Genomic DNA, 25,570 nt, shown 5'->3' on the forward strand with positions numbered 1-25,570 from the left:
TTTCAGTATCCTTCCATGGCCTGACTTTGCAGAAAAAGTGATAAAAACTTTCTGTGACATGCAGAAACATCAGCGGAACTAAGTCCATTTTGTTTGAATTTGGAATTAGTTTTCCCTGTCCTCTTAGGAAGTGCATTGCATTGTATTTTAATATGCAAAACATGACATTAAATTGTTTCGCACTTACTGTTCGCTATGATCTATTTCCTAGGGCATAACCTATAACCTCTTGGGAAATTGAGGAGTGTGAATTAGGCTGAGCCAGTAAATTTAGTGAGAAAATATACTGCGGGTAGTGAGAGGTGTTTCTCCATATATGTGTGATGTTGTGAGGGGGAGAAGGAACAAAACAGAGGAAGTGAGACAGAGGAAACAGTATATTTACATTATTGACCACAGACTGCCAAAATATGCCAAAAATTGTAGGAGAAGTGATGGATTTGTTTGTTTTTAATTTTATATGCATATTTAGGCTATTTGAACACACATGTGGCACATATAAGATAAATGTGCCTTAATTATCCTTTCTGTCCTCATGGCTGTTTGTAACAGACTTACACTGTTCAATAAAGAGGAAAAAACACCACCAACAACAAAAAAGATGTAGCTCCTCACACGACACGATGCGCCACATGCGCCAAATGTTTTTTTCCTAGGATGGCGAAGTCGCGTGAGCGGTCATTTTGACTTATTAGTTCATTTTAGGGTTAAGGGTAGGATAAGGGTTAGGTTAGGTAAGGGTTAAGTTTAGAGCTAGTCATAAATTGGTTACGGCTAAAATTAGGAAAAGGCTGTAGAGAATGAACTCAATTCAACTAGACTATGACTTCGCCATCCTACAGAAAAAACATTCTGCCGCCGCAGTAACGCTGATTGGACAGTTTTGACGTGGGCAGATCCTTATACTGAGTGCTAAAAGGCAGGTTAGCCTCTGTGTCTGCTTCAGTCGGTTCACATGTTTTATAATCTGCACACTGTGGCGCAGCACTGCAAAATATTGAGACACAAGTGTACCCGGACGGGAAATGGGTGGTCTGTTTCCACGGCAGTCGCTTACAGTCATTTCCCCCCCTCTCCCCACCGAGTGTATTTAACGGTTGTGTCGGCCTTTAGTCAGGTTTTACACCGTCGGTGAAACATGGTATTGATTTAGCGCATCCTACATAAAGAAGCTAACATCTACCATCAGGTAAGTGACACGTTTAACGTCTGAGACATTGTAGCTAGCAACACAGGCGACTAACCTGCGTTAGGATGCTAACACTCGACGGCCGTACGGTGTACGACATTATTATTGGCACATATATTTATGTTATATTTTCACAACAACAACCAAAGGTATAGCACAGTAGTTACTGGTCTTATTCGATCGAGTACAACGTGAAGTGACTTCATCCGGAGAGTTATTCGCTGACATCAGAAGCCTGTCACAGACTTGGCAGAGTGTGAACTAACGTGTGGATCAATCTGTTGTAGTCTCCGTGTCCCCGGGCGCCATGACTGCCTACCACAGAGGGTTGCTTCACGTCCTGGCGTGGGTATGCCTGGCCTCCAGCCTACCTGCCAGCGCTGGTCAGTAACCCTGAACCCATTTACTGTCATCAGTATATCTGAGGAATGTTAATCTTTCATCTGTAAACATTTACATCACAGTTCACAGCATCTACCTGAAAATTTACTTCTACGCAGCAGGATGTGGACATTACGCATTAGTAACACGGGCATTTGGATGGAGATTACATTCAGAACAGTTATTTCAGCTCTGATCGTCACGTTAAGGCAACAGAGGGAAATGGGCTGAAAGCATGAACAAAGAACTGGAGATTTACAAAAAAAAAAAAAAAAAAACGGACTAAATGTCAGATATTTGGCAGTTTTGTGTTGCATCTTTAAAGACATGTTCTGTTTTTGTGGTGCTCTCTAGAAACTAAAGAAAGATCTGGTTATTTTCAACATTGTGTTCTTAACTTTTTGCTGTCATGACAGTTGATTGTGTCAAAAATGCCATCAGTCCGACGACTGCAGAGCTTTATATACCTGGGAGTGCTACTGTGTCCTGTATGCATACACTAAGCTAACAACGAAGTCCAAAAGCCTTCAAACACAGCCTTCCAACCCAACCTTATATCTTAACTTATATCTTTAAATAGCTTGAGTTGCTTTGGTTCAGCATTTATCATTACGGTTATACTAGGTCAAGTCCATTTATAAATTTAGATATATTTTAATGTTGCTCATGTGCACTTCCTTGTTTATGTTGCCTGGTGCCGCTCATCTGCATGCCATGTCAGAAGAAGTGGAAGGGGAAGAAGACAGTTTATATTACTTGAGTCGGAAGCTGTGTTTAATGCTTGTGTTCACATACTTCCACAATTTGTGATGCTGTGTGGGAGAGCCTACCAGAAATCTCTGCATCTACATATTTAACTAACAATGAGCTGAGGCTGAAGTTGCCACTAGGAGAATGACATTACACAGTTTGCATTTACGCAACATCAAAGCACAGTTGCACAACTTATTTGGAAGATGTCAGTAGAAGTTTGAGAGATGACTCACAGGTGCATGTTTAACACTGCTTCTTCAAGTAGTTATTGATCATAGCACAAACAAACAAACAAAACGTGAATTTAGCATTAGTGCACATTGAAATAGATGTAATAATGACAAACTGATCTCTCATAAGTTAGCATTGCATAGCTGTAGCTTCATAAACCTTACTGTTTACCACTGCCTCTTCCAGTGTTTGTTTAGCACTCTTGCCAGTTTGAGTCGGTAGCAACATGGTGTTGATGTCACTTGACCAATCAAAATACAGCTGGGACTGAGGAGCATTGCCTGTAATCAGCTGTTTATGCCTGAAATATTGCTCTTTCAATGCAAGAGGGCACTTTTTGCCACTAATTTGAGGTAAAGAAAACAACATTTGCACTTTATATAATTAGTAATTAATGAATTAGTAATTATTATAAGTGAACTGGTTAATCGGTTTGGCCGATCAGTCGGCACAGATAGGATGTTTTACAAACTGTCAGTATAGGCAGAACTCTGCCCTTACAGTGGCTGATGATTGACAGGTAGGAACTAAAATTAAAAACCATAACTCCTCACAAAAATGACTTTGTCCTTAGGCAAACTTTTCCTTAGGACTTGAAAAATTAACTTAAATGTTTCATATATGAATGAACATATTCATAACATAGGAATATGTTTGAGTACTGTAAACGATAATGAAACAGTCTTATACAGTAATTAATATAATTCTGCAAAAGTCCAAGGTAATATCATGAAATTGTTTCTACTGCAAAGCTCAACATTGCAGACAAACTGTCTCCTCCATTACAATATCAGGCTTCTTAACAGGAAATGCTGACTTTGAGGAGAAAGCATTGCTCCAAAAATAAGAAGAGCTCCCACCCACTGAGTTATTTTACACACTAGATTTAGCTTTTCGCCAACTGATTTTCAGTTCCATATTTATTTATTAATTATTTAGTTTGAAGTTTAGTGATCTGTATATTTATATATTTAGTTTGATTTTATGACTTTGATTTAGTTGTTTGGTTCAACAGTTATTCAGTGTCTAATGAAGTCAAACAGAGTTCATTTCCCACAGGGTCGTTTTATATTAGCTGATTAATCGGCTATCAGCTTTTTCCTGCCCCAAACTGTCTTTATTGTATCGTCTTTTAAAAATCCACTATTGGTTGACCTCTAGCAATTATGATGTTGCAGGCCAGCATGGAGTGGTCACCGGGCTGCATGTAGCCTCAAGGCCATATGTTGTGTATGCCTGATCTAGAGAATGCAACATCAACTGTCAGCTTGCTAAAAAGCTTTTGCTAATTAGAATAACATGTCTAATACCACAATATATGCAGGTTTCAGGCAATGGGTTATTGGCCATTGGGGATAGGATGGTCCCATTGTGTTGAAAGGATGTGCTTTTAGACTGATTGCTTTTTGAATTTAATTGCTGGAGAGTGCTGGCCTGGCCCTGTCTGTATTTTGGCCAGCAGCAGACCCAGCACCCTGATGGTATAAAAGCTGTACAGTGAAGTGAGCGAGAAAATTGTCGTGATGGCAAAAAGCAGGAAAATAAAACGCAAGGTGAAAATAACTTAACTGTAACTAAACTGTAATGCAGTCCAGAATGTAAGCAGAAACTCTTTTTATCTGCTTCATTAACAATAATAATAGTAATGATTATAAATAAAATCTTGTTTGGTGATTATCTCTGATTCAGAAACACTCACACCGACATAGGACACTATGGTGCAATAACAGTTGCACCATATCTATTTATTCATTTATTTATTTGTTTGTTTATTTTAAAAACTGTATGTTATTGCCACTTTGAAGAGATCAGGCAGCCTCTTTAATTTGTCAAAGAGAGTCACAGTTGTGCTTCAATGAAAGCTAAGAAGTGGCCTGTTAAACTGATACCAAACACAAGCTGATAACATGGTAGTTGTAAAAAATGAGCTTGAAATAGGCTGTGCACACATGCCAAAAAATGCAAGTTACTGTAGAAGGTAAATGGATTCACAACAGAGCTGCCACTTGACGATGGCTGTCATACCCAAGTATCATGTACAGATGTATGCCTTTTCAAAAACGTTGCCTCCTTAAGTGTATATTGGAATAGTAGTGGAATATTTGAATGAATATTACTGTAATGGGAAATTTTGAGCAGATGTAAAACTTCTGAAATGATGCTTTACTGAGTCTTGCTGCTGTGACAACATGACCTTGTTTTGTGTTGTGTTTGGTCCTTAGAGCATGAATACCATGTGATGGTAGTCCCGCAGTCTCCAGTGGTGGAGATTGGCAGTAATTTCACTGCCACATGCATGCTCATCAATACAAGTGAAGCTACAGCAGATGACCTCTACTGGATTTCTTCACGGAGTGTTATACCCAAAGAACAGTACACAAAGATCAGCGGATCAGCTGTTAATGTCACCATCACCATCACCAGGGACACGCCTCAGTGGTTACTTTGTAAATGCAGGAAGCCCTCCTCGCCGTATATAACAATCCACGAAGGCAAATTTGTACATGGGATCTTGCTTCGAAAGGGTTGTAAGTACCTTCTGTTTGATCTAAAAAGAAATTTGACTACCTCTAATGAAATGAGTAGACTGAAGTAAAACAAAATGAAAATATTTATTTTCCTGTGTAGTCCTGCTGTTATGGCTTGTGAAATTCCATATGGAAACAAAGTAAATAATATTAGATTGCAAATTCATCATGGCATTAACGTGACTGTTGGCAGCAAATTTCATCTCATGTTAAGCTAGTTTTGGGGCGCTTTTAGGATTTTCATGGTCTAAGCTGAACTTGCCAGGGTAAGATGGGCAGAGTGGCACAGCTCAGTGAAATTTTGGTACCACTCTGGCATTAGATATCACTATCTACTTCACCCAGACAAAGCAGGTCTTCAGTCAACGTTATTACGATGAGTTGTCAGTTTACATGTAAATAATGGAAAAATACTGTTGCTTTTTTCCCCACATGGCAGTTGTGGCAGTAGTGTGCACATGGTAATACAGTAATGACTAACTCAGTGCAAGCTTTTCATTTAAGGAAACTAAAGAACAGGCAAGTAAATTACAGGCAACCGACAAAATGATAGAATTGATGTTTCTTTTTCAACAAAGTTTGTTCTAACTCCACTGTTATTGTCCGAATGGTTGTCCTCAAAATATGACATCAGCATCATTATGCACGTAAAAAACGGTTGTCACCATCTCCAGCAACGTAAATTCTCCTAAAAAAGGTGCATAGTGGCAGTATGACAGCATATTTGTGCAATATATATTCATGCTGTAGAGTCATATAGGTCTGTTCTGCATAGAATGCACCTCCTGGCCAAGAACACTGGCTTGTCTTTGGGGAAGCCAGTCAGATCTCTTCCATTAGAAAATGCCAGTGTGTCATAGCGGGGAGTGCACTGCTTTTAAAGGGGATCAGAGAAGCTGATTTGATTGGCCTGTGTTGAAGTCTGCCCAAATTCCACCTGGTAATAATGTATTCCCCCTATTTAGTTCATTAACTCCTGTTACAGCCAACTCTCCCCAGATAATCAATTAATCAATCAAGGGGGAACCACATTTTAATTTCATTATACAACCTGTTGTATAATGACCAATAAACTTCCTTGTATCCTTGTATCCTTGTATAATGCCAGTCACAAAAATTGCAAAAATAAGTAGACCACACCCCATAGAGGATATTGGCAGGCGTTCACATCTTTGCTATTGTTAATGCTACAACCATGAAAATGGGCCCTTTTTATGTTACTTGTCTCTGTGTCAGATCACCCTGAGAAGCCTGAGAATCTGTCCTGTGTGGCCATCCAAGAGAAAGACCTTATCTCCCCAAACATCACCTGTGTTTGGGAACCAGGAATATATCGAAGCCAGGATCTGAAGACCAAGTACACATTGTGTGTTACATTGCCGTGAGTATCATTACGTTACTGATTTTGTTATGGGCGCACGGATTTCTGTTCCATTTGAAATAATAACTTTGTTTGCACCAGTCCTGATATGGTCTATGCAAAATTTGTTGAAATTTTAAGAAACTTTATAGGAGGACCAACCAAAAACTGTTTTAGACAAAGTGCAACATGGTGAACTTCTGGTCTCATGAAAACGCTACCACTAATGGTTAAGCAGTTATGGGCCAAAACATAAATATGTAATTATAGCACCATCATTTAACCCTATTGGTATTTTTTGGCTGAATAGTGGGTGAGATTTTCCAAGCTAAGTTTGGTCACTATAAGTCTTACGATTTCAGATACCCAGATACGTAAAGTGGAGAAAGAAGACAGAACGAAAAAGAAAAGTAATAACAATCCGAATAATCAAGATAGGGCTCCAGCTTCTTCAGTGCTTGGATCCCTAATAATCTCACAGTTTCACATAATATATTTTTTTTTTGTGAGTTAAAAATGGTAGTTGTAGCAATGTTGATCTCAAAGTTGGTGTTAAACTGGTTTTAAAAGCAAGTATTCAAATGCGTTGGTTGTTGATGATGTTGGCCTTGTGTGTTGTCATTCGTCATCAGTGGTGAGACCCAAAAGGTGGAGGCAAAGCAAAACAACAGTGCCCAAATAACATTCCAAATTTTCCCCAATCATGTGGAGCTTGATTTTTGGGTGGAGGCAGAGAACATGCTTGGCAAAGCAGAATCTGAACATCTGATTGCAGAAGCTGACTGGTTTGGTAAGTTAAAGCTAGTGATGACTAGTGTCCTACCTATAGTTTAGAACCTATAGCTGTCTTATCAAAGACTTTTTCATTCACTGAATGTACTCTTTATGATTGCATATTTTCCATGTAATTTATTTTCAATGGACATTAGACTGCAATATTTTTGATGTCATATTCTGGTATTGTTAAAGTTTGAACAGTATTCTGAACAGTATCTGCTCGCTGTGGTCTGGCCTTGTGTCAAAATCTGCTCATCAGATGCTGGCACTTCTAAAATGTGTTGTGGTAGTAATGATGATCATCACCGTCTCTTTTATACAGTGTTTTGACAGCATATAACACCTTTTCTTGCAGTGAAAACAAACCCTCCATCAGACGTGAAAGCAATTTCTGAGAAGCAATTTCCCACATCCCTTCTAATAAAGTGGATTCGTCCTATTGCTAAAGAATATGTGACACTGATGTATCAGATCAGATACCGTTCAAATCGATCTCCAAGTTGGCGCAATGTAAGTGTTTATGTTGAATTCTTTCTCACTTTGTACCATCTTCTTTCCTACCATTTCATACCACAGTTGCCATCAGTACACCTACCTCCTGTAAATGAACATAAACAACTCAAGGAATTGTGAATTTCAAAAAAATAAAATAAAATAAAGATACTTGCACAAAACTGAGCTTTCTGGTACCAGAAGTCACATTCAAACTGAAGTCCTAGAGTGACTGGTTGTCATGGTTGTTTGTGTCAAGTTGGCTCACATTAGTGGTTGCACACCTCAGTTGCTGTGTTGAGAATGTTTTGAAATTTGTTTCAGGTCCCTCCTGTGGATATTGCCAAAGAGATAGAATCTTTTAGACTACAGGAGCTCCAACCAGACACAGTCTATGTCATTCAGGTACGCTGCAAGAGCGCCAGAGAGGGCTATGGGTACTGGAGCAGTTGGAGTGCCAATGCCACAGCAAGAACACCAGAGGACAGTGAGTATTATGGGTAGAAATTGAAGGGTTGGTAAAATGGGGATTTTATTATTAGTATTCTTCTTGAGTTCCATTCTCATCATTCACCAGGATTTGAGAGTTCCTGAAAGTCAATGACTGTAATGAAAAAAAAGTCCCTATGAAATGAAATCACATGACATGTAGGGATGGTACGGCCCGATATAGCCTTATTTGGTAATATTGGAATCGGCGAGTACGCCCGTTAATACACCGATACTACCACCGATACCACCACGCGATACGGATGCACGCAGGACAAGGTTTTGTCCATATAAAAATTTCCAAAAAAGGGTCTTGAAAAAAAGGGGTCATCTTAAAATCAGGGTCGTCTTTTATGCGGGTCAATATGGTAAGTTGCAAAATGTCAGCCATTTGGCAAAACGGTTTAAGAGTGTCTAGACCAGGGGTCGGCAACCCGCGGCTCCGGAGCCGCATGCGGCTCTTTCATCCCTCTGATGCGGCTCCCTGTGGCTTTTGAAAATAATTAATGAGTAGCCTATTTAATTAAAATGTATTTTATTTTAGTTTGTTCGTTTTTAAAATGTAATTCTAAATTTGAAGATTATGGTGATCTTGTAACATCTAAATAAAAATTGTCACTCTTGAAAGCAAACATCACGCACGCCTCACAGATGACAGCTTATGATCCTGCAGATGAAGATGACAGCATAGCCTACAACCCTGGGGTCCGTTCCACAAAGCAGGTTTAGTGAAAACTCTGAGTCTGTTAACCCAGAAATGAGTGAAACTCTGACTTTCTGAGAGGGAGGTAACTTAAGCTCTCGGTCAGTTTACACAGTAACAGACTCCATGAAACTAACCTGGTCGGGACCAGGTTTTTCTCATGAAACCTCGAGTTTCTCTCTGTGTCCGTCCGCCCTCTTTCAGCCACACACCGTATTTAACTTCCTCATTCATTCAGTCAGCAGGCGAGTTTTGGCGTGGCATATTAGTTCTGCCGTCTGTTATTTAAAAAATAATAATAATAAAAAAAAAACAGTCAGTAAGCCTTTATTAGAAGTCCATTAGTAGTTAGGTGTTGACTTTTTTTCATGAACATGGCATGTCCTTTCGACAACGATGCCATGGACAGGGTTCGTACGGGTGCTTGAAAACCTTGAAAATGCTTGGATTTTAATGTTATGTTTTCAAGGTTTGAAAAATGCTTGAATTTTGGGTAACGTGCTTGTAAATGCTTGAATGCTTGAAATTGTTACCATATTTCTGGTCTGACTAAATGGACCACTTATTAAATGGAGAGAAATAAAATAAGTCGGATTAAAACTGACGCCTTCACAGCTCACGCTCTGATGGGTTTCACAAGAGCTGGATTGATTGTCATGTGTCACGCCCCCAACAAGAGGGCAGTGCAGCAGCATGCGACCAACGTGCCGGGAGGTTGCCGTTTTAATGAACATTGGCTGGGTAATGAAAAGTAGAAACAGTGGATAAAACATGGACCAAATCCACGTGTAGCCTGCTGCAAAATATGCAAAAAGAAGCGTCAACTTTTCGCTATGGGAGAGTCAGCACTCTCGAGTCATGAAAAGTAAGTCACAGAGATGACTAGCCCTACATGTGTGATTTGTTGGCTAATCAGTGGTGTAGTCTACGTGATACGCAGGTATACGGTGTATACCCACTAGAAAAGGTCCCGTATTTCCGTATAACCACTTAAAAATGATATGAAAAAGATACGTATCAGTATGTTTTTTTGACATAACGTTCACTTTCCCGTTCATAAAGTCGCCTTCTCTGTGTTACGAAGCGGCTCTTTTTGACCATTTTTCGGGGGACACTACAGCTGGAGCTAACGTTAACATTTCAGAAAGGGAGCCTGTGTGTGTGTGTGTGTGTGCGCGCGCGCGTGCGTGTGTGCGTACCCACTAGAATAAACTAGACTACACCACTGTGGCTAACCATTAGCTGCATGCTAGACCTAAATGTAGAAGCACTATGTGATGTGTCTGAATGGCAGTGTCAATTAGTGACAATTATTAAGGGTTAAGTTAAGAACAAAGCCTGCGTTTCTCAACGGTAAACTGCAGGAACTTCCCACAACTTAGAATTGAAGCACAGCTGATGTTAGCCCATAAGATGATAGACATAAGAGTAGACACCGCTTGGCTACTGGAGCGCAAGACGTATACCAAAGCAGCAAGCTCTCTCTCTCTCTCTCTCTCTCTCTCTCTCTCTCTCTCTCTCTATTTTTATGCTATCTATCTATGAACCATATTGATGCAGTATATTAATAATATATATGAATTATATTGACATATTTATTATTATTATTATTATTATTATATAATATTCTTAGATGGTTTTCTTGTTCATTTAATGTAATCTATTTTTTTAATCTTATTTTACTTATGCAATTGTTATGTCAATTTTGAATTTTCCCTTAGGGGGATCTACCTATACCCTACATCTACTGTATAAGGAGAGGGCAGACTAAATACTTCTAGCTGTAGAAGCTGTTTTCTTTTTTCCTTCTGTTCTTTTTTTCTGTTTTTCTGATTTTTAATACTAATTTGACCATGAAAAAAGTGTACGAACCCTGCATGGATGAAGGTGCAGTGTTACTGTGCAGAGAATTAAATATTCGTCGGGAGATGGTTATCAGACCGTGCATAGATATTTATGCCGAGGTCTTACCTGTTCGAACAGTGTTTTCATATTTCATCTTAAGCTGCTGCCAAGTGCGCTTCTCCCCCGCAGGATTGCACCTAAATGAAATAAATTAATAGGCGACCATTTAAGCAGTTTTCCCCTGTAATATTATTGTGATTGCAACGGACTACATTTAAACTTACACATTGACCCGAGCAGCAATGTTCTCCCACGCCGTCGCCCTCTCCTTTGCCGCTGCAGCGGTGTCGCACTTTTTAAAAAAAAAAAAAAAAAAAACATTTTCAAACTCGTTGTATGAATGCATTAAGATTTCCAATTCAGCTGGGGTGAAAAACGCAGCCCGATGCTTCCCCGTTGCCATGGTGACTCGTCAAATCGGGGCTGTCTTTTTACAGCTGTGGTGCACGCATTTAACTCCAGGTGAAACTACTCCGAGTTGATCAAACTAACTCAAATCAGTTCTGGAACTGAAAACTCAGAGTTTCCTATCTCAGAGTAGATCAGCTCAGAGTTCGGGGTAAGACTCGGAGTTTGTTGAACCTGCTTCGTGAAACGGACCCCAGATGTGCAGACGCTGTGCGCTGTGAAGTAGGCTAACCTTCAACCCAGCGTCTTTTTTCGGAGTTCAAAATGTATTTTGTTGCATGCAGAAATGTAATTTCGTTTTCTCTGCAGTCGTTCATTGATTTCATAAATGCAACACTTTATGGTTTGTTTAGCTATACATAGCATAAAGGCAAAAAAAAAAAAAAAACTTTATATGCAGTGTTATTTCATTTTAAATGTCAAAAGGGGTTTGTGGCTCCCAGTGTTTTCTTTACTGTGGGAAACGGGTCCAAATGGCTCTTTGAGTGCTAAAGGTTGCCGACCCCTGGTCTAGACTGTCAAACTAAGTTGGATAATAAAAGAACAGTTCTGTGGCATTCATTCTCTGAATGTTCTTTCATGTTTTACAAAGGGTTTAACCTGATGACAGCAATCATATAATGTAAGGTTGGTAGTGTAGGCTACAGCAGAAGCATGCTCATATTGGATCGGTATCGGATCGGTATCGGCTTTTAGGCAGAATTTAGTATCGGAATCGGATCGGCAAGGAAAAAATGGTATCGTACCATCCCTAATGACATGTACTTCCTGTAAAACAGAGTATCTTAAACAGTGACATCATCCTGCTCTAGTGGGTGCACATTAACATTTCAACCAATAAAACCTTCACAAATCTTTAAACATCCTCTCTAATCCACCTATCCCTTCAAATAAAACTGTGTCTCTTCTAAACTGAGATCCTATTGGGTTAGGGTTCAGATTTGGTCTGTCCTATTGGTTTGTCCTTGTGAATGATCCTTCCCTGCACCATGTTCCACCTAAACATCCTGATTCAACAGAAAGTCCATAAAATTAAAAAAATAAGAATCCATTTCATGGGATATTCAAAGACTGTGATTTGACAGCAATACATTCCTGTAACATCATTTTCACGATTCTCATAAGACCAGCCTGCTGTAGTGAAAATATCCTGCTTGTTGGAATTAGCACCGCAACAATATGACCCCAAATGATTTCATAGCTAACATTGCTGTAGAGCTCACTAAGTGCAGAGTTGAAGTGAGAAAGTCCATGAATGACACCATGGTTCACTGTTGCTTCATATTTCGATGGAAGCCTTTGCTAGCCTCGAGTCTCATCTTCTTGTCTTCTGATATGATCCTACGCGTGCTATGCTAAGGTGCAGTGGAAGAGTCAATCGAATGGGAGTGAGAAGTTGCATTCTAATTGGATCGCCCTCACTCTTGGAGTAACTTTTTAATCCCCAGCAAACCCACTCATTTGAGTCAGGAGAAAAGAACTGATTGGCCTCTCTCTGCATGGGACTTATGATTCTCACAGTTTCAGATTCTCAGCCTAATGAAAAACATTTTAATGAAAAATTGCTGATTTTAGTTTACTGCTGCTTTAAGAACCAGTGTCACTGGCATTTAAATCAACACCAACACACATGATAACCAAGGAAATATTAGGGGCTTGAAACTGATTTTAATTAACAGACAGAGATCCTCAGACAGGATCCTATAGACTGTTCCCACCTGACACTCAAAGACAAAAAGATTATGTTTATTTGTATTCTATTATTCTATTGTGTTATACGGTACTTTATTCTGGACCTCTCACCCATTGTTTTTACACTGTATCCTTGGTATTCCATTTATGTTTTTTAATTATCCATTGTTTTAAGTTTTATTCCTCTTTTCTGTTACTTATGCCTGCCTGTTTAGTCATATATTAATGACTCCAACTTTTATTGCTGCTTTATGTGCTTATTGTAAAGCACATTTTAACACTGGTTTTGATAAGTATTATACAAATAAACTTTATTATTATTCTTACTAGTAGTGGTAGTAGTCGAAATAGTAATAGTAGTAGTATTCATGGCAATGTTGTTGATGTTGTTGTTGTCATGTCAAGTTTTTCCTTTACATTTTTCTCTGAAAAATTAATGAAGGAATGTTTTTTTACCTGGCCAGTTCCAAAGAGTGAACCAGATTTATGGCGAATCAGCAGAAATGAACGGGAAGTGCTGTTGGTTTGTAAGGTAAATTGATCTGATACTTTTTATAATCATATTGAATATAACTAAATAAAATCTTGAAGATGCCAGTAAGGAAAATAATTCTTGGTGCCACACAAAACAATGAGCAAAGTCAGTTATGTATGTTAAAAAAAAAAAAAAAAAAAAAGATTGTCTGTCATGATAACAATGGGTAACGGGACATGTGGCGTTTTATATTGGCCTTAGAAGCTGTTTTACTGTGCTGTCAAAGTGAATGAAGAAATACATATATGGACTCATATCATGCTCAGGGATCTATACAACTCAATATGCTACTCTTCAATTTTGATTGAAAGTGTGTTTTCTTGAAGAATTTAATGGAGTTTGTATGCATGACAATGACAAGGCAGTCACTACAAACTGCAGACATGTTAAGCAGAGTTCATAAAAAGTGCAGAGCTGTGTGCAGTGGTCATACATCATGTAATGTCATATCCCACTGTCCTGATTCCATTCTTGAAAGATGATTTACTGTGTTACTGCCTTAACAGGATCCTGTGTTGTCCAATGGGAAGATCAGAAGTTTTAACACGAGTGTGAGAAGAGGGAAAGCATCATCGTCAACCACCTCAGTCAACAGATCAGATTCAGACGGCAGCTCCAGTAAAATAGTGATCACTATTCTTGGGCTGATAGACTTGCCCAAGAGGGAAACCGTTTATGTCGAAGTTGTTGCCATCAATTCTGTGGGGAAGTCTCCCAAGGCACGGCTGGAGATCCCAGCACATGGTGCAGCACATGGTAGGTGTCCTTGGTGGCTGTGTTTGGCATGAATACATTGCACAATATTTTTCTGTTTTCAGACACCATGACAATAGTTTACAGTTTTAGTTTTATCAAATACAAATGACACTTTATGAAAAGTACATCATCACAAACCAGTGAGTTCATCCAACTGTCTCCTCCATGCAGATCATTGACTCTTTATATTATGCTTAAAAATAAGTTGAACTGCAATTAGAGAATAAATTAAATATACTCATCATGAACATGAGCACTGAACAATATAAAATATGAAATAATAACAAAAAAACATCCAATAATATGCAACATTATTGACAATTGTGTTATAATTTGATATTTCAACACTTACTTAAACTTAGTTCTCTTTGGTACAATGCACCTGTTTTTCAAATTGATTTAGTGCTGAAATGTTTTACATTACTTTGACCTGTCATGTGTTCTTGTGCTTATGTTGTAAGCATTTTGTGTTACTGGCTACAGTGTGTGACTGCTGTTGTTTTGTTGTTGTTGTATGTATTGTTGTAACACTGTTTATGCTGCCTTCGTGGCCAGGTCGCTCTTGAAAAAGAGATTTTAATCTCAATGAGTCTTTTTACCTGGTTAATTAAAGGATATTGATTGATTGATTGATTGATAAATAAAAAATTATAGATGTGCCAAGGTGACATGATAAAGAGGGACTTGTCTGGTGACATTTTTGTCAGGTCACACTCAGCAACACAGCTATGAAACAAAAAGGGTTTTTTGACTAAATAAACTAGGCACAATATTTATTGTGTTGGATATATCATGGCATTTTTCAAGCCTGTGGTAGATTTTTTCTTACAGGTCAAAAATAAATGGCAGGTGAAATACCAAGCTTTTACATCTAAAAACTACAGAGGATAGAGTGCTGACACTGCTGAGAATGAAATAGTAATGCAAAGTGTGTTTTGCTTACAGAGCGCTCTCCAGCTGAAGGGTTGAAGTCGTGGAGCCAGAGCGGCCAGCTGTGGCTGGAATGGCAGCCTCCCAAAGTAACAGCCGGGGGAGACGCTGTGACAGAGTACGTGGTAGAATGGGACGATGGCCTCCAGATAGACTGGCAAAGGGAGCGTGGAAACACCACACGAACCGCCATCAGAGGTGATCACCATCTATGTTAGATATAATATTCTTCAAGTTAGTCCTTGGATTTTGTAATATGGGCTCAAACTGCCATGAATCAAGCATAATCTAAGGGCGCTAGTATGTGCTAACCTATATATGACCTCTTTTTCAACTTTAGGGAGCCTTGAGAAGTTTAAGCGCTATACCATATCTGTGTATTCATTATACTCTGGATCGATTGGCACGCCAGTGTCTGTAGAGGACTTTCTGGAACAAGGAGGTAAGATAACATTTAAACATTGTTCTTATTAGGGAGAAAAAAAAATGACAGAGAAAATATTCTGAGAAAAAATGAATGAATTCATATGAATTTGAATATGAATATGAATCTGAAACTCTGATATATTCTGAGATTAAAGTGGTAAATTTATGACAAAAACTCACAAATTTATGAGAAAAACATCCAAAAACTGAGATTATAAAGTCACAAGTTTGCAGAAAAAAATAAAAAAAATTCTGAGATTAAAGTTGAGAAAAAAAATCACAAATATAGAGAAAAAACTTGACAATTCTGAGATTTTAAAATTCACAGATTTACGAGAAAAAGGCACACAAATCACAATATTTTCATCAGCATCTAGACTTTGAAGAGACATTGCTGTGACTTGGGCTGATTCAGAAGAAAACAATATTGTGATTGTGGATTAAAATCACCAAAATTTCCTTGTTCCTAAATCCCATTGCAAAGTAGATACTCATCAGCTGCTGATACACGGCAGACTGCAGCGTCTGCAGTGTGTGGCTGATCCAACCTCACAAAGTGAAGCCAAGTGGTTCCCTTTTAAGTATAAAGGTACAAGAAAGAAAAGTATAAGAAAGTCAATTAGGCACTGACAGCACCTCCATTCAAACTATGATTGGAAATGAGAGCCTGTGTGAGATTCGTGACAGCCATGTCTTGGTTGTGTGTTGGCATCGTTGCATATTGGATTCCAGCCACCCAGCTCTGCCTTTGAATCTGTAGAAGCCCTGTACATTTAGCCTGAAAAAAGCATCCCTCAGACATGCTAAGGCCCACTGTTTACCTGCATTTAGTGGGTGCATGGTCAAAATTTCAGATGCTGTCTAATTTGTAGCATTTGCAGAAACAACAAAGTCAATAAGGAATAATAGCACTAAAAATGACATCTTATTAAGGCTATAGTGGCTATAGTGCTATAGTGTATAAACCTTATTTCAGGATTAATGATCAGTTTGCCTGTTTTTGCTCTTGCAGTACCATCGGAGGGCCCCTCTGTCAAACTGAATGGTACACCAGGGACCCATGAGGCCCAGCTGGTATGGAAAGAGATTCCCCAGGACAAACAGCATGGCTTCATCACAAACTACACCATCTTCTACTCAGCTGGGACTGAAGAGCACGGTCAGTGTCTACCACATGGTACTTTAAAGTGATAGTTTGGATTCTTACCCACATCATGGTATTTGTTGCGAGTGAGATACATCCATCAAGTTTGGTCCATTCATTCCTTCCCTGTCATGAGAATGAGAGCTATACTGGGAGTATACATCATGTATGTTTTCATTTCACTTTAAACGCTCTTTTCAGCCCCATGGCTTCCGAAATGGAAATGTTTTCTTCCGTAGATGGGTTTCCCTCCACCTGTTTGTATTCGCATTTTCAATTTGCGCACGCTGAAAATTCAAAAAATCTCCAAATATCTCAAAAGAAGTTTTTAAGCTTGGGGGAGGTGGAAAAGGTGGCGTATCGATAAAAGGAAAATGCAATTAAGTGCATATAAGTGCACATTCATAATCACATGGCTTCCGCTCCTCTGTACAGACACTGTTAACGCTGTCATCAGTACACTCGTAAGAGCGCATAGTTGCAATACACTAAAACTTTCTATTTCCATTCCCACTTGTCCGCCTTTGTCCCTGCTTTTACGCTGCGTCTTTCTTGCTCTTTTCTGTTGCTGTTGTTTGTTTTGATTTTTGACTGACGCACCTGTAATACGTCATCGCATTGCGCCCTCTTCTGCAGTGGTATAATGTCACCCGGCTGGAGAATTAGCGCCACCTGTTGCTTATCTCGATGAACCAACTCCAAATATTCGCACAAAAGAAGTGGATGGAAACATGCATAAATTTGCATTTTGTTTTGACGATCTTCTAAAAATTTTGTTAAAATTTGCGATATATTTGGATGGAAATCCGACTACTGTATCACCCCGTAGAATGAATATGGAACTGGAGCACTGCAGCATCAGCATGTGAAACCAACACTTTAATCAGCACAATATATGCCACTGTATCACCACACTGCAGCACTCTAGTCCCTTATGTGACATATGGGGTGATACAGTGGCAGCACTACAGCAGAAATACTTCTGCCATTTTGGAAGCCAGGGTGCTGGAAGGAGCACTGAAAGTTAAAGCATAACAAAAGGATTTTACTTAAAGTAAAATTTGAAAAAAAAAATAAATAAAAAGGATGCACAGCAACAAAAGGTGTTGTGCAACCGCAAGCTGAAGCATTTTTTTAGGCTTCAACTCTCCATTGTACACACATAACTACACTCAGTGTGTATTGGGCTCTGAGCGCTTCCAAAATGCAGGTGACCTATGCTCAACACTGTCGCTCAGTTCTTCATGACACACAAGACAGAGCAGTCACTGCTGCTTCCACTCTGCTAACATGCCTCTCATGCTACATTTGCTGTCGAGACACGAGGTTACACTCACATGGAGCAGCAAATACAAGCATATGGGAAAAAGTCAGAATTATCACTTTAGTAAAGGTGACTTCTTATTTCACAGTGCGATATGCTCTGCTAAACTACACAAATTTGTGTTTGAACAGTATTGGAAAAAGCAGTCTTATGTGCAAAATTTTGTATTTTCTATTTTGCAGCTATACCAGTGCCAAATGACACCTATTCATACCCTCTGAGGTCATTGTCCAGTGATACCAAGTATGAGGCTTGGATCAGTGCATCAACCATACGAGGCTCAGTCAATGGCACAAAACACTCTTTCAGCACTTTGAAATATGGTGAGTATGGCCTGTTAAGTCATAATACTTAGTTAGAGCCACTATATGTAGAAGTAATCAATGTATCACCTTAAATTGACTGCTTCCAGTAATTGCTATTAGTGCATGTAAATATACTCACTGTAAAAGATAATGCCCAACTTCTATATAATAGCCTTTTCTAGAAGCCCTGTGGCAGGTACAGTAGATAAACGCAGGCACAATGTTATGTTTTATGTTGTTTTGATAACATACATTGTTCAATTTTGGTACCTCATTAGCAGTTTTGATCCCTCTTCAAGTTAACCATTGAACCACTGCAAGAGCTGCTGCTTATCAAACCTATTTTTCTGGCTTGCTCTCTCTGCTCCTGATTAAAGTATAACATCTCCTAACACAATTTGAAGCCCTTTTTATTTCCCCACATTCACTCCCTAAATGTGTGTGATGAACGCCTTGTAGAAATCATCCAATCGTCCAGCTGTCCTCTGTGTTTTCCCTTAGCTCCAGGAGAGATTGAGGGGATTGTGGTGGGAGTTTGCCTTGGATTCCTCTTCATTGTCCTGCTGGCTGTGCTCATCTGTATCTACAAAAGAGATATGTAAGTCTCACTCACCTGAACTTTTGTTTTCAGACCACACATCTTGTTGCTGCACAGTGCATTCATGCTAAAATGTGACAGCATCACATCAGTGTTGTCAATGAGCAGTCCAGTGCGTATACATAGAATGTGGTTTGTTAAGCCACTGTCAGTTTTTATGTGCTGTTGGGATGGTTTTGCAATTGTTTTATGGTTTGGTGATAGTGTAAATTTTTATGTTTATGAACTGAATCCATGTAAGGGGATAAAAATAAACATACATGCACACTTGATTGACCCCGACAGTGTGCCTCACTGGAGCTGTACTAGAGTGTTTTTCGGACAGCACGCTGCCTGTTTCGTCGTGTTGGCTGCCATGTTGGACACAGCAGCTCCGTTCTATTCATACATCCATGAGTGGCACAGAGAACATTTTCAAAAAACTGGTATTGACAACATCATTTCAGTTCATGATATGTACCACAGTGGAAGCCCTGTATTGAACGGTTCAATACGAATACATGTATTATTGCACTGTATGTGTGTACAGGCAGGCCAGGGATGCACTGGACGTTAGTGACACATTCCAGCATTAGCAGAGGCTACCAAGGACTGGATGGGTGCTATTTGTAATCATCACCTTGACTGTTCTACAAAATTTTATATATCTGAATGAATTTGAATGAACTGAACCCCTTTTGCTTGTGTTATGGTTGGTAGATAATCATTATTGTTTGTTCCTCTGCAGTATCAAGAAAAACTTCTGGCCTCAGATCCCAAACCCTGGAAACAGCAGCATTGGTACCTGGTCTCCAGATTTCCCTTCCAAAGTAAGGAGCTCAATTCTTTCTAACAGGCAACATTAAAATTAGTGCAAAAATGAAAAGATTTGCTGGCACAAAGTCAGTATATATCAGACAAATATTTTTATTCTTTAAATATCAAGGTAAAGTCATCAGAGCTCTGTGCTCATTCCCTGCTTGACATTAACATGGTTTCATGCTTTGATACCGGGAGCTGCCCAGTATAACCACAGTCTTGACTTTACAGAAATTGGAAAGAATAAAATGAACAAATGTTACTATCAAATAATGTTCTGCTGTGACATCTATATCCACAAAGATGCACCTGCTGATGCATGAGCCTCATCTGTGTCATGAAAAACAACACAGCATTCTCAGATTCATTGAATAGGACTAGAAACAATCTAGTTTCTAGTCCTATTCAATGAATCTGAGTCTAGTCAGAGGTATTATTCAGGTATTAATCACCATATTGCTTGGTAATACGTTATTTAAAGTGGTATTTGTGTGGTGGTTTCCATTCATTTGCATCTCAGTATCTCACTTTGGTTAATTACCATTAAACAGATGGTATTTTCGATGTGTTTGTGTGGAGTCAGGGCTGGAAAGTGCAACATTTCTTACTTTTTACACAGAATTTATCTGGAACAGTACAGTATTCTATGTTACTGTTGTTCAGGCGTTTTATTAATTCATTCATTCATTCATTTACAGTTATTTTCCAGGGTTGGTTCACTGAGCATGTATGCTGTTTTTCAGCAAGACACTATGATAAACTATGACAAAAAACAACCAACCATCACAACCCTTACAGTCAATTTGATTTTATCTGTGCATATACATGGTTTAATTCGACTTGAAGGAACCATTGAGGAAAATCCCGCCTTTACAGTTGTGCCGAATACAGAAAAAACACAATGTAATTAGGCCTGATAAAATACAGAGATCAGATATTGAGTAGCCAGAGAATGTAAAAAAAATGGCAGTTAAGGCACTAAAAACGATACAACATAGACTAAAAAAAACGTAACTGTGATCACTGAAACCACAATAAAGATGATCACAAGAACGACAACAACAAGAAAAAGGATAAAATTCTCCCTACAGTTTATTTGTTAAGATGTGAGATCAGGCTCTTGAATTGTCCAGTTGATACTAGGTACTGCTTGGTCTATATTTTGGCCTAATTTTGATCTTATTCCAGGTGTATGTGGCACAAACACAAAAGGCAGTGTTTCAGAAGTCACTGTTAACTGGCAGAATGTGGAGCATTAGTCTGTTTTCTCAGTGCGTACTGAGATTGTTACTGTTCCAGGTTAAAAGAAGTAAAAGATGGTAATCTCCTCAGTAATACTTTGTATATAAATAAATACAAGTGATGATGACATCTTACACTTCAGGATGATGCAGATTATTAGTAATCCAGGACACCAGTAACTTATATTTAGGGCTGATATACATTTGAAGTAAATACAATTAGATCCCCCCAAAAAATTGGAAAAAAAAAAACTAGGAAAGCTATATCAATAATAATTAAACTGATATATTTTATAGGTCAGATCAGTAATGCTAGATCAGATTTGTTGTGGTTGAATGCTCGTGAAAAGTGGCTGTGTTCTGACACCTGTCACAAGCACTGACACAAAAAAATGTCTGGCCTTAAGGCAAGTAAGTAAGGGCAGCACTACAGCCTAGTGGGCTACAACTTAGTGGTTTGTCTCTCTGTAAAACTAAATAAAATATAAATCCAGTGAAAAGGGATATAAAAATAGTAACCATTATTATTCTGAGGAGGTTGCCCCGCCCACTCGCTTTTGTTCAGCTGCATGTCTTTCTGACAGAGAGATAGCGTCTGAGTGGTTGTTATGTCGGCCATCATGCAGATCCAAATTACAATACCTCCAACTGAAAAATTCAGAATACCGGCCCAAATAATTGTCTGGGACTGGTAATTGGTTGATCCCTTGTAATTACCACAGTACAGTACAGTTTCTGGGGAAATTGTGTGTGCTAGCTGAAAGCTGCCTGCTGGTTGCTATTATGTTTGGGGTGGTTGCTAGGGTAGTAGTTGAATAAGGGGCTGAAGTACTTGTAGTAGATGTAGCAGTTGAAGAGGTTGAAATACTCAAAGTAGTACTAAATGGAAAAGTAGATAGAGATGAAGTAGTTAAAGACATAGTAAATGTAGTAATAGTTTAAGGGGTTGAAGCACTTGAAGAGGTACTAGAAACAGTAGAAGTAGGAATTAAAATACTTTAAGTAGTACTACAAGTAGCCGTAGCGGCAGTAGTAGTAATTCACGAGATTGAGGAATTTAAGGTGGTACTGTAAAAGTAAGTAAAAGCAGTAGAAGTGGTTGAGGTGCTTCAAATATACAGTAGTCTCCTGGTTCCTGGTGTTATCCTGTTATTTCCTTACTAGCAAACGATAATGTGTGCCTCTGACGTTCCTCGTCCACAGGCAGACACACCTAAGGAGAATGCCCCGGCTGATGTCAGTGTGGTTGAGGTGGACTTGCTGGACAGGAAGTCTGTGTTTGAGGAGGACAAGGCCTGCCTGCCTTTGAAGAAGGACAAATATCTGTCAGAGGAGCATAGCAGCGGCATCGGAGGTTCCTCTTGCATGTCCTCACCACGCCAAAGTGTGTCGGACAGCGATGAAGGTGGCGACTCTAGTGAAACTACAGCTAGCACTGTTCAGTACTCCTCAGTGGTGGCATGCAGTGGCTACAAGGGTCAGACCCCAAGCTCCTTGCCCAAAACCCAGCAGCCCACATTTTTCCGGTCTGAGTCAACCCAGCCCCTGCTGGACTTTGAGGAGAATCCTGACATCCCAAGGCAGGAGAACAGCAGACAGTTTGGCCGTTTACCCCGAAATCCCAGCTTCAGACACTCGCCAACTAGTGAAGACAGCTCTAACTCAGCAGATGTGAACCAGCTGGAGATGGAGGATCGGGGGGGAATGGAGTCCCTCAGTTTCTGTCCCGTGGAGGAGGGCCCTCAGCAGACTATACCTACAGAGGAAAGCCAGTCGTCTGATTGGCAGCAAGGAGTGCCAGTCTGCAGCTACATGCCTCAGCTGGGTGGCTACAGGCCACAGTGAGAAGGGAGAGGGTTCAAATTACAGTTAGTTTTCAGTAATATACGAGTATTTTTTTGCACTTCACAAAATACAGATATCCCAGAATGCCTTGATACGTTTACTCTTAAGCATTTGCTGTGTTTTGGAGCGTGTACTAGTAGATTTGCTGGCTTTACACTTAAATTACAAGCGTATATAGGCCTTCTTTCATATTAAGATAAGTGTGCACATGAATGCAGACCTGCCAACCAAAATCAATAATACAAAAGATACAAAATACCTGCTTCAAGTACACAGATCAGTAGTTAAACTAGCTGGTCCGCTGTATTTTCATCTCTCTTTTTGGACTGGTAGGCTCAAGCTGTATTAAATGTTGCGCATTTCCTCCATGCCCACTTTGAGTCTGAATGTGATTTGCTGTTTTTTTCTTTGGAAAATAATTCCTTTGTATTTTTTTGTGTAAACTTTTCCAAATCAAACTGTAAAGGAGCTTCTTAGTAATTGATTTCAACACAATGTGTTACAGCCTATTTGCCTTGATAATGTCGTTCTTCAGGCTAGACTATGCTGCACTTTTTTAAAGACTGCTAAATCTAATTTAAGCAGACCAGTTTGTCTGGACCAGCATTTGACCAGTTGTGGCTGGAGTGAAGTGAGTCAGATGAGAATACCAACAGGCACTGAGAGAGAGCAATACGGGGAGGAGAGTGCATGCGTCCCAGAAGTTCCTCTCCAAATATCAAAAGCAGTGGCCAAACTGTTAAACAGCCTTTTCATGCCTTCTGCACATTGTGCAACACTGATATACTGTAGATATCAGACACCAAGAAGCTTCAGGTAGCCAAATAACTTACCAAAAAAATACCAAACCCTCTAGTTAATATTTGCCTAACATTGACTGCTGTGTAACCAAGTGCCACTTTCAGTCAGAGGAGTTATCAGTGTGGGCCTCTATGTGACTGTAGCTCCATCAGGGTCAGCATATCTCCAGATCTCTTTGGTGGATCACCATAAAATTTGGTGACAATATTCATGTTGGATAGAGCATGAAATATATACATTTTTGGGACCCTATGACCTTCACTCTAGCGCCACCAACAGATTGTCAGTATTGCAGTGGAATGTTCTCTATTTGGTGGATTTCCATGAATTTTGGTGAAAACATTCATGTCGCCTAGAGGATGAAACCTGGCAATTTCGGTCGACCCCATGACTGTCCCTCTAGCGCCACCAACATGACCAGTGAGGCATCTGTTTTAGATATACATTTTTAATACCATGTTCCCCATCACAAGTAAGAAGAGTCATTTTATTTAACTAATGTCATATGGTTATTGTATATCATAATACTGTGAAGCTTCAAAATTCAGGTGACATAATACAATCTTGACTTAAGGATGGCTCCCGACAGATTCAGTACTTATAACTGACTAAATCTGTTTAACAATTGTTTATTATATAGTAATATACAGGGAAAAACCATCACATGATTGTGATACTTAACATGTCTTCCCACAGCTGGCAGGTCTGTGAATGTCATAAAAATGACATTGGTGGAATGATGCTGACAGAAGGCTGTAGCAGTGCAGGTTCAATCTGACACGTTGACTGACATTTTACTGCCAAATTAACTTTCTAACATTGTACAATATATACATGAAAAGGCATTTATGCATTATCTGTGTAGTTATTCTAAAAAGTACATTTTGTTGTTGTAATTTGTTTTGTTTTTTCTTTTTGCATTTCCATGGGAGTTTTGGAGTTAGGGAGTTTTTTCTATATTGGGAGATAAGGCGAAATGCACTTTATATGTTTTTCTTATGTTTATGTCCCCTAGAATCTACGACCCTGACAATACTGACTTGTATCTGGTCAATGTTTGTCACCATACAGGCGTTTTCACACTCCTCTACTGAAGGTGGAGGTGTGTGTGCACGCCCCTAAAATCTGACAATCAGATGTACCCCAGGCCAGCTACACTTGGTACATCACAAATCTGACAGCCAATCACATCAACTGACAGGACGCTGCTTTGCATATCATTGGGAGCTCTGCCAGACGCGGTGCTGCTGGACTGCTGGGTGGATTTTGTTTTCAAAAAAAAAAAAAAAAAAGACCAGCTCAAAACGGTTGCTTCACATGAACAGTATTAATGTAAGTTTTTTTTTTTGTTTGTTTGTTTGTTTTTCATGGTTAAATGATGAAATATGACATAATTTTCATTAGTGTTGTGGGACAGGACTTCCAAGACGAGCTCTTGTTACTATTTGCGAGATTATTTGCATCATCATAGCTCTGCACATTTTTAATGAGGGCAAGGTTTGCAGTTACATTTAAGGCACTAAAGAATGTCTTTTCATGGAGAAAAAATAGAAAATAAGTAATATTGATGAACAGTGATTATTTTAGGGGTTTGATAAATCACTGTAGGGGGATGTTAATTGAGCCTCTGGCCAAAAAATGACCACTTGCTGGAGGGAGACCATGCAGACCATTTGCAGCAATCATCTTGGCCTTATCTTTTGTGTTTTGTTACAGTATGACTTGTATTTTTTTCACTGTACACTGGGCTGCAGAACATCTGCTGTGAGAGAAAAGTTACGTTAATTAAAAAGAGAATGTTGACAGTTTTGTTGGTAAAGGCTTTTAACACTATTTTCCTTGAACAGAGAGGAAAAGGTTCAATATCTCACTACATGTCTGAAGTTGAAGATGCCTCTTTGTTGCATGGCTGTGAATAATTATCATTTTGAAATCTGAAATAAATGTTTTTAACTAATA

General features: G+C 39.2%; 1 protein-coding gene across 2 annotated transcripts; it reads left to right on the forward strand.

The window, feature by feature from the left end:
• The first annotated feature begins 994 nt into the window (after positions 1 to 994).
• Positions 995 to 25,570, forward strand: LOC115368874 (interleukin-6 receptor subunit beta-like). Of its 2 annotated transcripts, none has more exons than XM_030065275.1 (16): positions 995 to 1,189; positions 1,477 to 1,572; positions 4,777 to 5,082; positions 6,319 to 6,463; positions 7,075 to 7,232; positions 7,575 to 7,729; positions 8,036 to 8,198; positions 13,373 to 13,440; positions 13,950 to 14,199; positions 15,145 to 15,327; positions 15,470 to 15,571; positions 16,568 to 16,714; positions 18,206 to 18,346; positions 18,830 to 18,926; positions 19,654 to 19,735; positions 22,169 to 25,570. In XM_030065275.1, the coding sequence occupies exons 2-16, from the start codon at positions 1,497 to 1,499 to the stop codon at positions 22,808 to 22,810; spliced, it is 2,715 nt and encodes a 904-aa protein (XP_029921135.1). In that variant the 5' UTR covers positions 995 to 1,189; positions 1,477 to 1,496; the 3' UTR covers positions 22,811 to 25,570. The 2 variants fall into 2 exon arrangements, with proteins under 2 accessions (XP_029921135.1, XP_029921136.1); XM_030065276.1 differs by having other exon boundaries at positions 13,950 to 14,187.

The sequence above is a fragment of the Myripristis murdjan genome, chromosome 12, assembly GCF_902150065.1.
Source record: "Myripristis murdjan chromosome 12, fMyrMur1.1, whole genome shotgun sequence".
In the NCBI taxonomy this organism is placed as follows: domain Eukaryota; kingdom Metazoa; phylum Chordata; class Actinopteri; order Holocentriformes; family Holocentridae; genus Myripristis; species Myripristis murdjan.

What these genes read in the sequence shown, in the direction of transcription:
- LOC115368874 (XM_030065275.1), top strand. Translation starts at nt 1,497, where the DNA reads ATGACTGCCTACCACAGAGGGTTGCTTCACGTCCTGGCGTGGGTATGC. An exon ending in TGCAGAAGCTGACTGGTTTG is followed by an intron (nt 7,233 to 7,574) that starts GTAAGTTAAAGC and finishes CTTTTCTTGCAG; the next exon opens with TGAAAACAAACCCTCCATCA. An exon ending in AAGTGCTGTTGGTTTGTAAG is followed by an intron (nt 13,441 to 13,949) that starts GTAAATTGATCT and finishes CTGCCTTAACAG; the next exon opens with GATCCTGTGTTGTCCAATGG.